At 38.7% G+C, this 13,038-nt stretch overlaps 2 protein-coding genes across 2 annotated transcripts; one reads left to right on the top strand and one right to left on the bottom strand.

Annotated features, from left to right (window-relative positions):
• Position 1: 1 nt before the first annotated feature.
• Positions 2-3,360, top strand: LOC137188918 (cyclin-dependent kinase-like 5; the record flags this gene model as incomplete). The annotated part of the gene is made up of 1 exon (XM_067598507.1): positions 2-3,360. A coding segment is annotated over one exon (390 nt), but the record flags the coding sequence as incomplete, so codon positions are not given.
• A 31-nt stretch (positions 3,361-3,391) lies between these two features.
• On the bottom strand, positions 3,392-11,744 carry rs1a (retinoschisin 1a). Its single transcript, XM_067585408.1, has 6 exons — positions 11,455-11,744; positions 10,976-11,001; positions 10,516-10,651; positions 7,833-7,974; positions 6,274-6,469; positions 3,392-4,963 (listed from the first exon to the last, which is right to left on the bottom strand). The coding sequence occupies exons 1-6, from the start codon at positions 11,507-11,509 to the stop codon at positions 4,811-4,813; spliced, it is 708 nt and encodes a 235-aa protein (XP_067441509.1). The 5' UTR covers positions 11,510-11,744; the 3' UTR covers positions 3,392-4,810.
• Between the last annotated feature and the right edge of the window lie 1,294 nt (positions 11,745-13,038).

The raw sequence follows: 13,038 nt of genomic DNA, 5'->3' as shown, positions 1-13,038 counted from the left end.
ACTTCGCAGGCTCCTTCACCTCTCCCCTTCTTCCTCAAACCAAGGACAGCCTCCTCCTCCTCCTCCTCCAGACCTGCGCTTCCAACCCCCCCTCCCCAACCCGCCTCAGCCCTCCTCCAAAGCGGGCTACCCTGAGAGCCGAGGGCACGCAGAGAGCAGGGGGCACTCCGGGGTGAGCAGCTCATCCCAGGCTAAGAGCCGCAAGGCCAGCTACCCCCTCCCTGGGCAGATCGAGTCCAGCTGGCACGTGTCCGCTTTACAGCGGGCGGAGGGCGCACAGTTCACCCCCGAGCAGCTGGGCATCAAACCGGGGCAGAACGGACCCACCTTTACCCGCGCCTCTCGCACCAGGATGCCAAACCTCAACGACCTGAAGGAGACCGCGCTGTAAACCCCCCTCCCCCTCCCAACCATACCACCTCCAATACGGCTCCATCCTGGAAGCATCTGCCGGATGCAGACATCGCGGTACTGTAGTTAAAGTTTACATGAAAGCCTATTTCACTGGATCAAGTCCTCATTCAGAAACGCAGTTATCTGTTGATGCTCATGTCTCTGAAATCTACATAGACTAGACGCTGACAGGCCAGACACAAACACCAGGAACAGTGTCATTTAGGGAATCAAAGACAGGTATCAGTTGTGTGTTATTCTCTCTCTACTTAACAAGGTTAGAACATCAGAACAAGCTGATCTTTCCTGTCGAGGAGACACTGCCCATGTGGCCTCTCTCCTGCCATCTTCTGCTCACAAGACACTACTGCAACACATCAGACCACCGCTGTCACACCGGTGGCCAATAAACTCAAAATGTTTTTCAAGCTCTGATATTTGATAAGAACAAAAAAAAAAAAAAAAGATTTATATCAACATTATTTATTAAATATTTATTTGTTTTAAATTCAAGGATATAAGCTATAAATGACACAGTATGTAGGCTATATGGGAATATTATAAGGTAATATAGAATTAAATGTGTAATTGCAAGAGCTTTAGTTTCGACACAAAGAAATGCATAGATATTTATGTGTTGATAATACAATATGTCACAAGGAATATTTAATGGTGAATGTTCTTTTTGTTCAATTTGATATTTTATTAACAGATTTTCATGTTATAACATGTTATTTCCCCCCTTTTTTCCTGTTTGTTTCATCGAGATGTGAAGAAATATTTAAAAATACTCATCGCCCGAAGTGGAAAAAAAAACTCTGACATTACATCTAGTTCAGATATGCTCCTATCCCACACCTTCATGACATCAGTTTTGAACATTTTTGGGCTATTTGTCAACAGGGTTTGGTAGCAGAACAGCCAGAGTGAGACTGTTAGGCTCTGTGCTTTACATAATTGTCAGTTCACTATATGTCCCACTCTGATTTTAAAAATAAGCCCCATTTTCAGTCTCTCGGTTCTTTTATCAGTGACAACAGCTTTCCAGCTCCTTGCTGCCATGTTTTGTCGACAGCCTTAACAGCAAGTGACGGGCATCAAGAGTTTGGTGCCCGTTGGTGGTGAAAAGTTAGCCTCTTGAAATGGGGTTTGACTAACTCAGATACAACATCAAAGTCTTCAAGATAGTAGGAGAGCCCTTTGCAAAAAGGCATACCTCACCTACAACCTTTAAGATCTTAAAGGATAGGTCTGGTAATGTTCTGTGTTTTTATTGTCAACAAATCCCATGAAAAGACAAAACTGAATGATTAATTGATCCTTCTAACTACTAATGAATTATTTCCTGTCTAGCCAAGGCCTGATATTTTCCTGTCCTGTGTGCCAAAGAGTTCATTTGTTGTCCAAAAACTATTAAAAAACACATCACTTAGTCACACCATTGCACTGGGTGATGCTTTCCTTTATTATGATTAGCATGGGCACTGTAGTTTATTTTGAATCGGTCCCACATACATCATTCTCACCAATTGTGTATCAATCCGCTACTGAAAATAATCCCCAACAAATGCAATATTTACTCCTGTTTATGTAACTTTTGCTAAAAATGACAGTGCCCAGCTGTTTCAGGAAATTAATTATTCATTTTTAAAAAATGAAAGTCTATATTTGTGACCTGTTTTTAAAGATTTACATCTTCAGTAAGAATAAATGGGCTGAGAGCCAAGAACATGGTAGGGAAGTTTGATGTTTGGTCTTTTCAAGGGATTTGTTGACTATAAGTAAGATATGGAATAACACCAGACTCATCCTTTAATGCGTGTTTACATTTTTCTGTGTGTATTTTAAAAGCTTGTGTTATCAAAAGTTTTTGTAAATGCATTTTGTAAATCTGAATTTGGTTTTCCTAATTGCATTACAACTTTTCTTTGTAACATCAATAGCCATAATCAGGGATGATTTTAATTAACTAGGTTGTTCATAAAAGCATTTACTTGTCGTCTGTACTGACCTGTGATGAAAAAAAAAACTGAGTTGTATAGAACAAAACACTATTTGTGGCCTAGGCAAAATATAGCATAGTTTTCCTTCCAATCTTACCCTTTATCCTTCGTTCCTTCCTCCTATGTGGTTTGAAAGCTTAGAACGATGGAGAAAAGCATCGCAGGAGGAGAGAATGAAGGAAAGAAGGATGGGTACATTTGTGCTAAATTCAAGACATCTGGACTAAAAAAAAGAGAATTTGGTTTGGAGAATGTCATGTTTTGTTCCTCATTTGTCGAAAAGGTGAAAAGATACGCAAAAAAGAGAAAAAACAACTGAACCAATTGACTACTTGGCTGATTGAAAGCAATAACATTCAGAAAGAGACTCAGACGGATGCAGATTGTGCTAGCCAGATCAGTGGCTAGTGAAATTTGAGCCAAATATAGCACAGAGAAGGATTTCCAGCAGGAAACTGTGATTAAAGCAAGAGAAATGTCCACATTTAATATCAAGACATCGCTCTGCAATACATTTTTTTTATTTCAATTTGTCCTTGAACACGACCCAGGACAGGCAAAACTGCCCCATGTTGTGTATTATGGAAAATCCTTATTGCTAATGATTGTAAATGACTGCTGACGTGGGTTTGTTTATATCATTAACGGGACAGAGTGATGACAAAGCTTGCCTTGCCAGTGACCCGAAGCCTTACATTAGCTTACTGACTCAACACTTCAGATGGAAATGGAGGCTTCAACCCCCAGCAAGTCACACACAAGAACTGAAATGGGAAGAAGAAGAAGAAGAAGAATTTTTGTTCACAAATATGAATGTGTTTCCTAAAACATCAGTTCTTTTTTTCATTAAGCTGTTTCCCACTTCTTACAGGGTGTAAATAGAAATAATAGAGTGTATCTATACTGACCATTCTACTTTAAAATGATAGGGTCTCATAATAAAAGCCAACTGTACATTTTTGAACGGCTCATGTGTTTGTTTTGTAGCACAGACAGACACGACACGAGAATAAGCATGATACAAGTGTTTCTTTAATCAAGGAAATAGTTTGAAAATACAATAAATAATGCATCTCCAGAATAAAAAGAAGAACATGCATCCCCAAAGCACCATGGGACATTGAATTGAAATGTTACAGAAAAAAAAAAAAACAGGAGTTCACCACAATACAAAACCACATCTGAATATTAGTGAATTTTCCATCCCTCACTCTTTATATGGCACCATGACTGATATTAAAAAAAATGTGCCTGAGGTAAAAAATGCTGATTATTTAACAACAACAAAAAAGAATAAATGGAAAAAATGGGAAGTAAGTTCATAGACATATTTAGAGAAAAAGTCTGGTGTTATTCTATATCTTTCTTATTATCAACAAATCTAATGAAAAGACCAAAACCAACAATACGTTCTGCTGGACTCCCCAAAACCCAATAGTTCCTTCCTGAAGACATTTTATAGAAAACAGGCTTCAGATATATACCTTCACTCTTAAAAAGACTTAATAACTTGCTAAAACATGTGGTCACTGTAGTTTTAAGCAAATATTAATCAAACAAGAGTAAATAATGCATTTGTTGAGGACTATTTTCAGCTGTGGATTGATACACAAGCTATAGTGAGTATTTTACAGCAGCAGGACATGTATGTGGGATTTGGTTTTTTGTAATGAAGGAACATCCAGTGCAACAGCGTGGCTCACTGGTGTGTTTTTAACGGTTTGGAGAATAAACGAATAAGCTAAATCAGGCAATATGTGTTAGTATTAATTAGTAGGATCAATTCATTGTTCATTTTGGTCTTTTTATGGGATTTGCTGACAGTAAGGAAAATATAGAATACAACCTTTCCTTCCTTTGAGGGAAGTAAGGTTGAGAGACTGACTGACAGGTGCAAAACTGTAAATTCCTTGTTGACTACTGTAAATATCAGAAGAAGCAGTGAGCATTTCATCAACCTGTCACAGAATGAAACAGATGTTCTGGAGGAGCTTTTCTCCAGACCTGTGGATACAACCTCCATAGCAACGCTGCCTCTCCCTCTCCATGACTAATTATTGCTTTGAATTTATGCCATTTCATTGCAAATGGAACAATCTATTGAGAACTCACCGAATTAAAGCCTCCAGCGTGAGACTGCTTTAACACAGACAATGGAGAGTGGAGCGAATGCAAGCTCATTGTGCATATCAAACAAACCTATTTTAATGCAATCACATAAGTCAATTTGTTTTGAAAAAAAAAAAAAAAAAAGGTTTCAAACAGAATATTTTGGTTTCAACTTGTGGTTCAATACATGTAGCTAAAAGGGGCCAAATCTGTGGATATAATCACGGACCACACACTCTGACGATGAGGCTTTAGGTACAGATGAACTTTTGGGGCAAGGCCTCGAGGAGAGTGGGAGGAGAGGTTCAGATGCATTTGCTCATGCAGAGCAGCAGCTCCATGCGCAGAGCGATGCGTGTGTGCCATCCGAGGGGGAGGATGCGAATGTAGCGTGCCACGATGGGCGGCCGCAGGAGGTTCTGCACAGACGAGGAGCGGTCAGAGTTTCCGTAAAACACCTGAGGAGAGAAAGGAGTGAAAGCTCAGGAGATCGTTTGGTTTAGAGTGACGTCAAGCGAGTGAAACTGACTCAATATGTTGCTTTTTAAAACTACAAGTGTTACTACTACTAATACAATTAAAAATACTAATAATGTTGGAACGAAAAGATTATTTTCATTATCAGGTGATCTGTCAATTATATTTTCAAATAACCAATTAATTGTAAAATCTATTCTGAAATAGAAATTTCTAATCTGAAATCCCCAAAACAATTTTCCACGGGTCTCAAAATCGCTTGTTTTGTTTGACCTACAGTCCAAAATCATAAAAAGGTTCAATTTCAACTTAAATAAAGCAAAAAAAAGCAGCAAAATATCAATTTTGAGACACAAATGTTTGGCATTTTTGCTTTCATAATTATTTCACAAATTATTCGATTAGCAAAATTTCAATCAAAATTATTGGTCGTTAATTTTATGTCAATCAACTAATTAATCATGCAGTAAACTCAAACACACAAGAGAGCTTTGTAGGTAAAACATCATAAACTAGAAAAAGAAATTATGATGTGAATGCTGGCTGATGCTAAACTGGATTGCCGGCTTTAATTTGGATGAAAAAGCAGCTGAATGAATATGAATGAGTTGGAAAAGTGGGAGATGGGTCTGTCAAATTAGGAAATCTCAACCAGCTGTGTTCAGTATTTTCAAAAAGTATTAATGGGATTTAAAAGATGAATAAAACTGCTAATGTATGAAAGACGTGGAACGTTTTAAGGTTTGAATGAGGTATGAATCAGTAGATAAGAGTTGAAAATAAATGAAAAAGCAGTTAAAGTAGTATGAATAGTTGGAGAAGTGGGAAAGGGATGAAGCATGCAAGTAAGCAATGAAAGAAGTTCAAATGGGTGTTTAAGAGCAAGGATTTAAATGAGTTGAAAGAGGACCTATTATGCTCATTTCCAGCTCTATATTTTTTATTCTGGGACTCTGCTAGAGTAGCTTTGCATGATTTACAGTTCAAAAAACTCCACATTTATCTTATACTGACCCTTTATGCAGCCCCTCAGTTCAGCCTCTATCTCTTAACAGGCAGTCTTAGCTCCTGTCTCTTTAAGGCCCCCCTCGCGATGAGCCTACTCTGTTCTGATTGGCCAGTTTTACGCATCAGAGTTGTGTAAAGTTACCGCTGATGCATTCTAAATCTTTGTTATCATGTTTTTGATGCCTTCACTGTTCGGGCCATTATTAAAAGGATGATTACACATACATACTGTATACATGTATACTGTATAGTGTTTCTTCTGTTATTTTTGAGTTCGACTGACCCTGTTGTTTCCAGTCTGGTCTTTGTAGTAGATCCAGTTGAGTTGTGAGTCTGTGCGGTACTGAACGCTGTACTTGGTGATCCATTCGTCAGCGTCACAGCGGCCCTGAGTGAGGATCCCTGAAACCACCATCACCTCCGTCAGGTCAATCTGCAGCCACTGACTGTTGTCCTGGAATTTCGACAGCCAAGCACACCTGCAGGACAAAAACACTGGATGTAAATGCTGCAGTTAGGCTGGTTTACAACACACGCACACATGCGCAGTGGTTCAGTTTGATTTTCTGATACTCTCTCGGGGTGGATATAACAAAAATGTTTAAATTAGGGCCCATTAAAAGAGAAAAATGCATATAACTAGAGCTGGGTACAGATCTTTTTCTCAGGAGACATTTTGACTTGTCATAGTTAAAAAAGAACAGGTGTTACTAACAACATTAATGATGGTTCATCTCTGTTCAAGTGTCTCAGTGAGACAATGAGCCAGCATACACAAAACCAGGACTCTGAAACTGAAGCCGTTACATGTTGAGCCATCATTAATTACATAACCTGTGTTGTCCAACTGTGGAAAGTCAAAATTGCTTCAGTGAAAAAACTCTATTGTATGAAATTTTTTCCATATTCGTGTCAATATGATGAGTTTCAGTACTGATACCAAAATGGTACCTTTCAGGAAATATCTTATCTGACGAATTAATAAACAAGTTTAAGAATATGACTGAGCCTTTTATACCTGTTTTGGCTTGTGTTTTTTTTAACAGTTCTTGATTCTTTCTTTATTCTCAGCCAGCTTTCACCATGAAGCTTGATATTGGCGGATTAAAGTATTTTCTTAAAGAAATAAATTGGACTTAAAAAGTATAGTTTATTATAGTTATTTATTGATTTTATGTATTCACTCTTTTTATTTATGCTTTGTGGGCTCTTTAAGTTTTTACAATTATTCCTCTCTTTTTTTGGTAATATACAGGGCAGACGATTCTCTTTTTGGGGGATATATTCAAAATTTTTCCCCGTATATTGAGAGAATAAAAAGTAAAGGACACTAAAAGAACGAGGAAAAAAGACTGAGGTTCAATTCAGTTAAAAAAAAAAGAAAAAAAAGAAGCAAAAACAGATACTGAGAAAACAGCTCCTCCGTGTCGGCAGTTTCATTTAGCACTTCCTATCTTATTTATATATCAATCTTTTAAGAAGGAGCTTACTGTCAGCTTTATCAAATATATCTTACATAATGAGAGATGGGTTAAAGTTTCATTGAGTGTGTTTTTCTTTTCTGATGCCACTCCAGACATTTGTTTATTGGGGTCTTTCTCCTGTGGCAGAATAGGTCAATCATGTGCAGCAAATTAAAAATATGCTGCAAGAGTTTAAAAAGGATTTAAAAAAAGAACATGTTGCTGTATGACTGGACTTATTTAAATCCATTGCAGGTTTGAATTATTTAGAAAAATCCCCAGACATAAAGCGATACAGAGTTTTTATGTGGACATCGGTTCAAGTTGCACAAGCGTTACATTTTCTGTCAAATCTTAATCTACGTTAACCTGTACCTACCCAAAGCCCTGACTGTTGAGCCGGGCCTTGCTTGGGAGCCATGAGGAGAACCAGCCGCTGTACTGTTCCTGGTTGGAGCAGGAGATCTGCTCTGGACTCACTGATCCAGCCTCGAAACCCAGAGGTTTGTGGTACGGACACTCTGCAAGGGGGATCGGAGACAAAGTTCAAACAGATTTCCCTTTGAAAGAGATCGTTTAAATCTCTTTTGCTGTTTGAGCTAATGCAATTGTTTTCATTTAAAGACGTCCTGGCTATACTGATGTCAAGGTCACAACCCTGATAGAGGAAAACACAAACATGTCTGCCTGGCGAAGCGCTGAAATGTGACCAGAAAATGATCATCACTAAGCCTCTCTGGATACTTAACTCCCCATCTCTGTATCCATCTTTTCCTCTCCTCACTCCCACTGACTCCCATCCTCACACCCTCCCGCTCCCAAAAACCCCCGCCGTCAGCAGCCCCGGTGTGACCCATATCCCGTCCTAAAAGCCTGCAGTTTAATTCTCCACAGTGAGAGATCAGTGATGTCCATTAGGGCAGCAGGCAGACAGATGGCCGTGTTCTACTCTCCACAGCTTTGATCTGTCAATCTGCCCTCTCACTTCCATGAAAAAACACATGAAAACAAGTCCTCTGTTGACTTAATAAATGCACGCTATAAATATATTAACAGGGGGAGAGAGAAAAGCTGCACAAGTGAGATTTTTACTCTAATGTCCCAGATAGATGGAGCAGAAACATGTACTGTAGCAGAAGTAGCTTGCTGCACTTTTGTTTACAACTGGCTTAAGCCTATCTGGCACAGGGTCACATCCTGTCTAATCCCAGTATTACAACGCATACAGCAGCAGCGCCTGTGTGAGTCAGGAGATAAGTGTTTACATAACAGTAAGGCAAGTGAATTTGTATTCCTCCCTAATATATTCCCCCGACTAAAATAAAATGTAGTCAGATTGCTGAATTAATGGGAAAAACTAAGAGGTGAGAAACACAATGAATTAAGGTGATGTAAAATCAGAAGCCGTGCAGGAAAGTCTGTCTCGCTCATCATTTATCATCAACGGGTCCATGTCATGGTAATTACTGGTTTCTATGATTGTACGATAGGCACAGTCTATTACAAGCCCCGTAATCTGAGCTTCATGTTCTGAGATAATGATTATCTTCTGAACTTCTTTCTCCTCTCCGTAACCGGTTGCCATGTGATTTGTGGCTCAGTTGACACACACTGATTCACTGAGGAAAACCCTTTCGCTGTCTGTCCATAAACTCTTCCTCCTCCTTCTTCTTCGCTTCGCTTCTTTTGCAAGTCTGACATGCTGATCTTTGTATCCAACGCCCGACGGGGTTGTCCTCGGTGCTTTTTGTTTGTTTCTTAGCGAGAGAGAGAGATCTCAGAAATCGGTTTACAGATTTCCTGGAGATTTAGTGGAAAGTTAAGCCACAGGCCAAACACTGGGCGAGAAGTCCTTGAAGCATAACATTTTAATTTAAACATCTACAATTCAACTGGGCCAATCCTATCTGCAAGTGAAAACAGTATGATATCTGATATGATCAAAAGCTCTATTTTTGGGTGTGTATCTGAATCCATGAGCATTTTGGGGTATTTTTTTTAAACATGAACTGCTCATTATTATTACCTCTTATGTGTATCTGAATGCAGACTAGGATCCAGCTGTAGATTACATTTTCTGTCATTAAAATAGTAAATTTAGAGGACTGTGCAGCCTTGGTGGGGGCATTTCTAGCTGGCAAATATAAATGACTGTTTATGGCTCCATCTGCATCCATCAGCCTTCTCCAAGGATGTCCACTGGAGCATGTCCTCCCTGCAGTGTCAAATCTGGACTCTAATGCACTCATGCATGTGCATCTACATAAAGACATCCCCTTTATCTATTTTCTCTCTCTCTCACACACACACACACACACACACAGTAAAACAGACTCTTCCTTCATCAGCATTGTAGAGCTTCGATTAGGTGGTGATAAAAACATGCTGGTTATCTATTAATAAATAACCAGCAACTATTTGGATTATTTTTCAAGCAAAATGCCCCAAAAATGGCTGGTTTCAGCTTCTCAAATATGCCTTATATTTTGCCTTTTATTAATTTAAATTGGCTTTCTTTGGGATTTTTCTATAGTTTTGCCCAAAACCAGCAACTTCAAACGTCACCTTTGGGTCTGAAAAACTGTGACAGGTATTTTTCACTATTTTATGACATTTCATAAACCAAACGATTATTCAATGAATCGAGAAAATAATGATCAGATTTATCAATAGTGAAAATAATTGTTAGTTGTACATTTCCAGTAGGTTATACAGGTTCTCATACAGTCAGCTCATTATTTGGATCATCTGGTACATTCCTATCACGATTTACTCTGCATTAAAAGTACCATTATTGGTTTAATCGTACAATTTGATCATCTGGTCAACCAAATCCACTTAACACATTGTGTTGTAAATTGCACGTGTGATGTGAAATGTGTCATTTCTTATACTTAGGGAAAAAGAAAAATGTTATTTTGGAGTTCAAGTGCAGTAACTCAAAAGCTTTTGTTGTGCACCAGTGAATGGACATTTTTAATAATGTCAAATGTCTGTCAGATTTTCACAACCAAAAAAACAGAATGTTTGTTTTGGCGAGGACAGTATTTGATGGCTCTTACCTGGCATGCAGTCCACTCCGCGCACCATGGGAGAACCAGCTGGAGACACGATGGAGGAAAACTCAGTCGGGGATTCTCCTCCATCACAATCACATTTGCAAGACCTGCTGGTCCACGCCTCTGTCACCTCCGCCTCCTATAAACATACACAAACAACATTTAAATTGACTCAATCAAAAAATCATGGCAACAGAAACACCAAAATACATACATACACATGTATATTATTTCATTAATGACTAAAAAAGCAATGATGCGGTGAAAAGAAGAAAATGTTATTTTAAGTTGATCAATGTTAATCAATGTTAAACAGTTGAAATGTCTCTGGTGTAGCTCATCAAAAAGTGTTAAAAATTAACTCTAATCTTTGCACTTTTATACAGATAGTTTGATTGTTTTAACACTCTCAGACTTAAACTAATCCTGACATTTTTACTGTGTTGCTGAGGTTTCTTCGTACCTCTTGAGCATGAACGTTGATGAACACTGTTCAGGCAGATGGACAGAGAGGAAAAAGGGCCAAGCAGCCACGGAAGCACAGAGGAGAGGAAAAAAAGACTGTCAGGACACAGTATTCACTCATTCTAGCAAACAAAATCTGTGCATCAATCTGTCAGTGTAACCATATTCAAAAATAGGTAAAATAAACACAGACATAGATAATACAGTATGATGTTGCTAAACAAAAACATGCATGATAATCAAAAGGATTACTGGGAGAAACCTAAAAAAAAGTCAAATTCTCAGTTAACAACTAGTTTGACATTTGATACCAGAGTTTCAGATGTTTTCTTCAAAATATCATCCAATCTGAGATGGTTTTAAATACTTCTGGCTTTACAAATTTCAATCCAAGCATGTAAATTAACTATAATCCAGATTATGTCTTCACAACTCAACAGCAGTGTAAAGACCAGGAAGTAAAGACTGAAATCGTACCGTTAGCTCCCAGAAGAAGCAGAGCCAACAGGAAACGCCGCACGATGAGAGCCATCTTCCAACCTGCTCCAAACCAGACGGGACCGACTGTAGACTGAGCAACCAAGCCAGCAGTGATAGAGAGGCTGGATTATAATAATCCACAGGACACTAATGGCCTTACCTAATGCCATCCTTATCTGATAAAGCCCCTCCTACAGCTGTAAACCCACCAGTAGCACCAGTAACACCAGCAGGCTTTCTGCTGAAGGTTTGTTGAAATCACTGCACAGTCGCAGGGGTCAAGTGAAAAATCCTGCAGAAAAAAACAAAAATATTAACCAAGTGCTTGTGTGTGGTAGAGAGAGAGGGAGGGACAGAGAGAGCGAGAGAAGGGGGGGCTGACGGCTTATGCTGGGCCTAGCAGACCGTATGATTGACCAGAAGGTGCACATTTATTGTGATATAGGTATATAGCAGTTATAATAATAACAAATTAATAAAATAAAGGAGCAAATTTTTAAAGAATGTAGTTATCTGACTGCCAGTGGAGATTAAAAGCAATTTAAACAGAAACATGATGTACTGGTGCTCCTGGTTCCCAGTTTGCGTCTAGCCTAGGACCTTTATTGCATGACATGCCCCATCTCTCTCTGGCCCCATTTTCTGTCATAAAGGAATAAAATAACACCCTGCAGTTCAACATCTCCTCTACATTTAAGTAAATCTACAAATCCTCACAACTGAAAACTTCTAAATATGACAGAAAAGGGGCCCACCCACAAATTTTGCTTCTCTAAAGTTAATTTTTTCTTGTAATTTTGTGATAAAGTCAAGTCAGTTATATTTATATAGCTCAATATACACTACCAGTCAAAGGTTTTAGAACACCACCCATTTTTCCAGTTTTTATTGAAATCAAAGCCTTTTCAAGTCCAGTGAATCACCTTAAATGGTACAAAGGTAAGCGGTAAACTGCCAGAGGTAAAGAAAAAGAAATAATGTAAAAGTTCAGAGTTATAAAAAAAGGCCTTCAGGAATCAAATAATGGGTTAACAACTCACAGCTATTCTGCAGCAATAGAAGTAAATGAAGCCTTGAAAGTTGATGCAAACAATTCCTTCAGGTGTCCCGACGTCTCCATCTGTATAAAAGCTTGGAGAAGGAAGTGTGATGGTCTGGGGCTCTTTTGCTGGATCCAGAGTTGGCGACTTGAACAAAGTGACCAAAAGGGTTACCACAGCATTTTGCAGAGCTATGCAAAACCCTCGGGTCTACACCTAGTTGGTCAGGGATTCATCCTACAGCAAGATAATCATCCAAAAGAACAACACAGTAGGCCATAAATCATGGAATGACAAGAGTCTGAGTCATCGAGCTGGTTTGGGATAAAGTGGACAGAAAGGTGAAAGCAAAACAACCTGCAAGTGCAACACATATTTGTGGCAACTTTCCAACTTTCCAATATCTGCAAAAAAGTGGCCACTTTGATTGACTTTTTTTCCATCTCTAGTTGTTCATTTGTTCAATGCTTTCATTTCAGAGTACATTGAGACATTGAGGAACAATTGAGGTGTGCTAAAACTTTCAATTGGTAGTATATAT

Source organism: Thunnus thynnus, chromosome 1 (genome assembly GCF_963924715.1).
Source record: "Thunnus thynnus chromosome 1, fThuThy2.1, whole genome shotgun sequence".
Taxonomy (NCBI): domain Eukaryota; kingdom Metazoa; phylum Chordata; class Actinopteri; order Scombriformes; family Scombridae; genus Thunnus; species Thunnus thynnus.
Note: the sequence above shows the minus strand (reverse complement) of the source record. Positions and strands in the feature narration are given on the sequence as shown.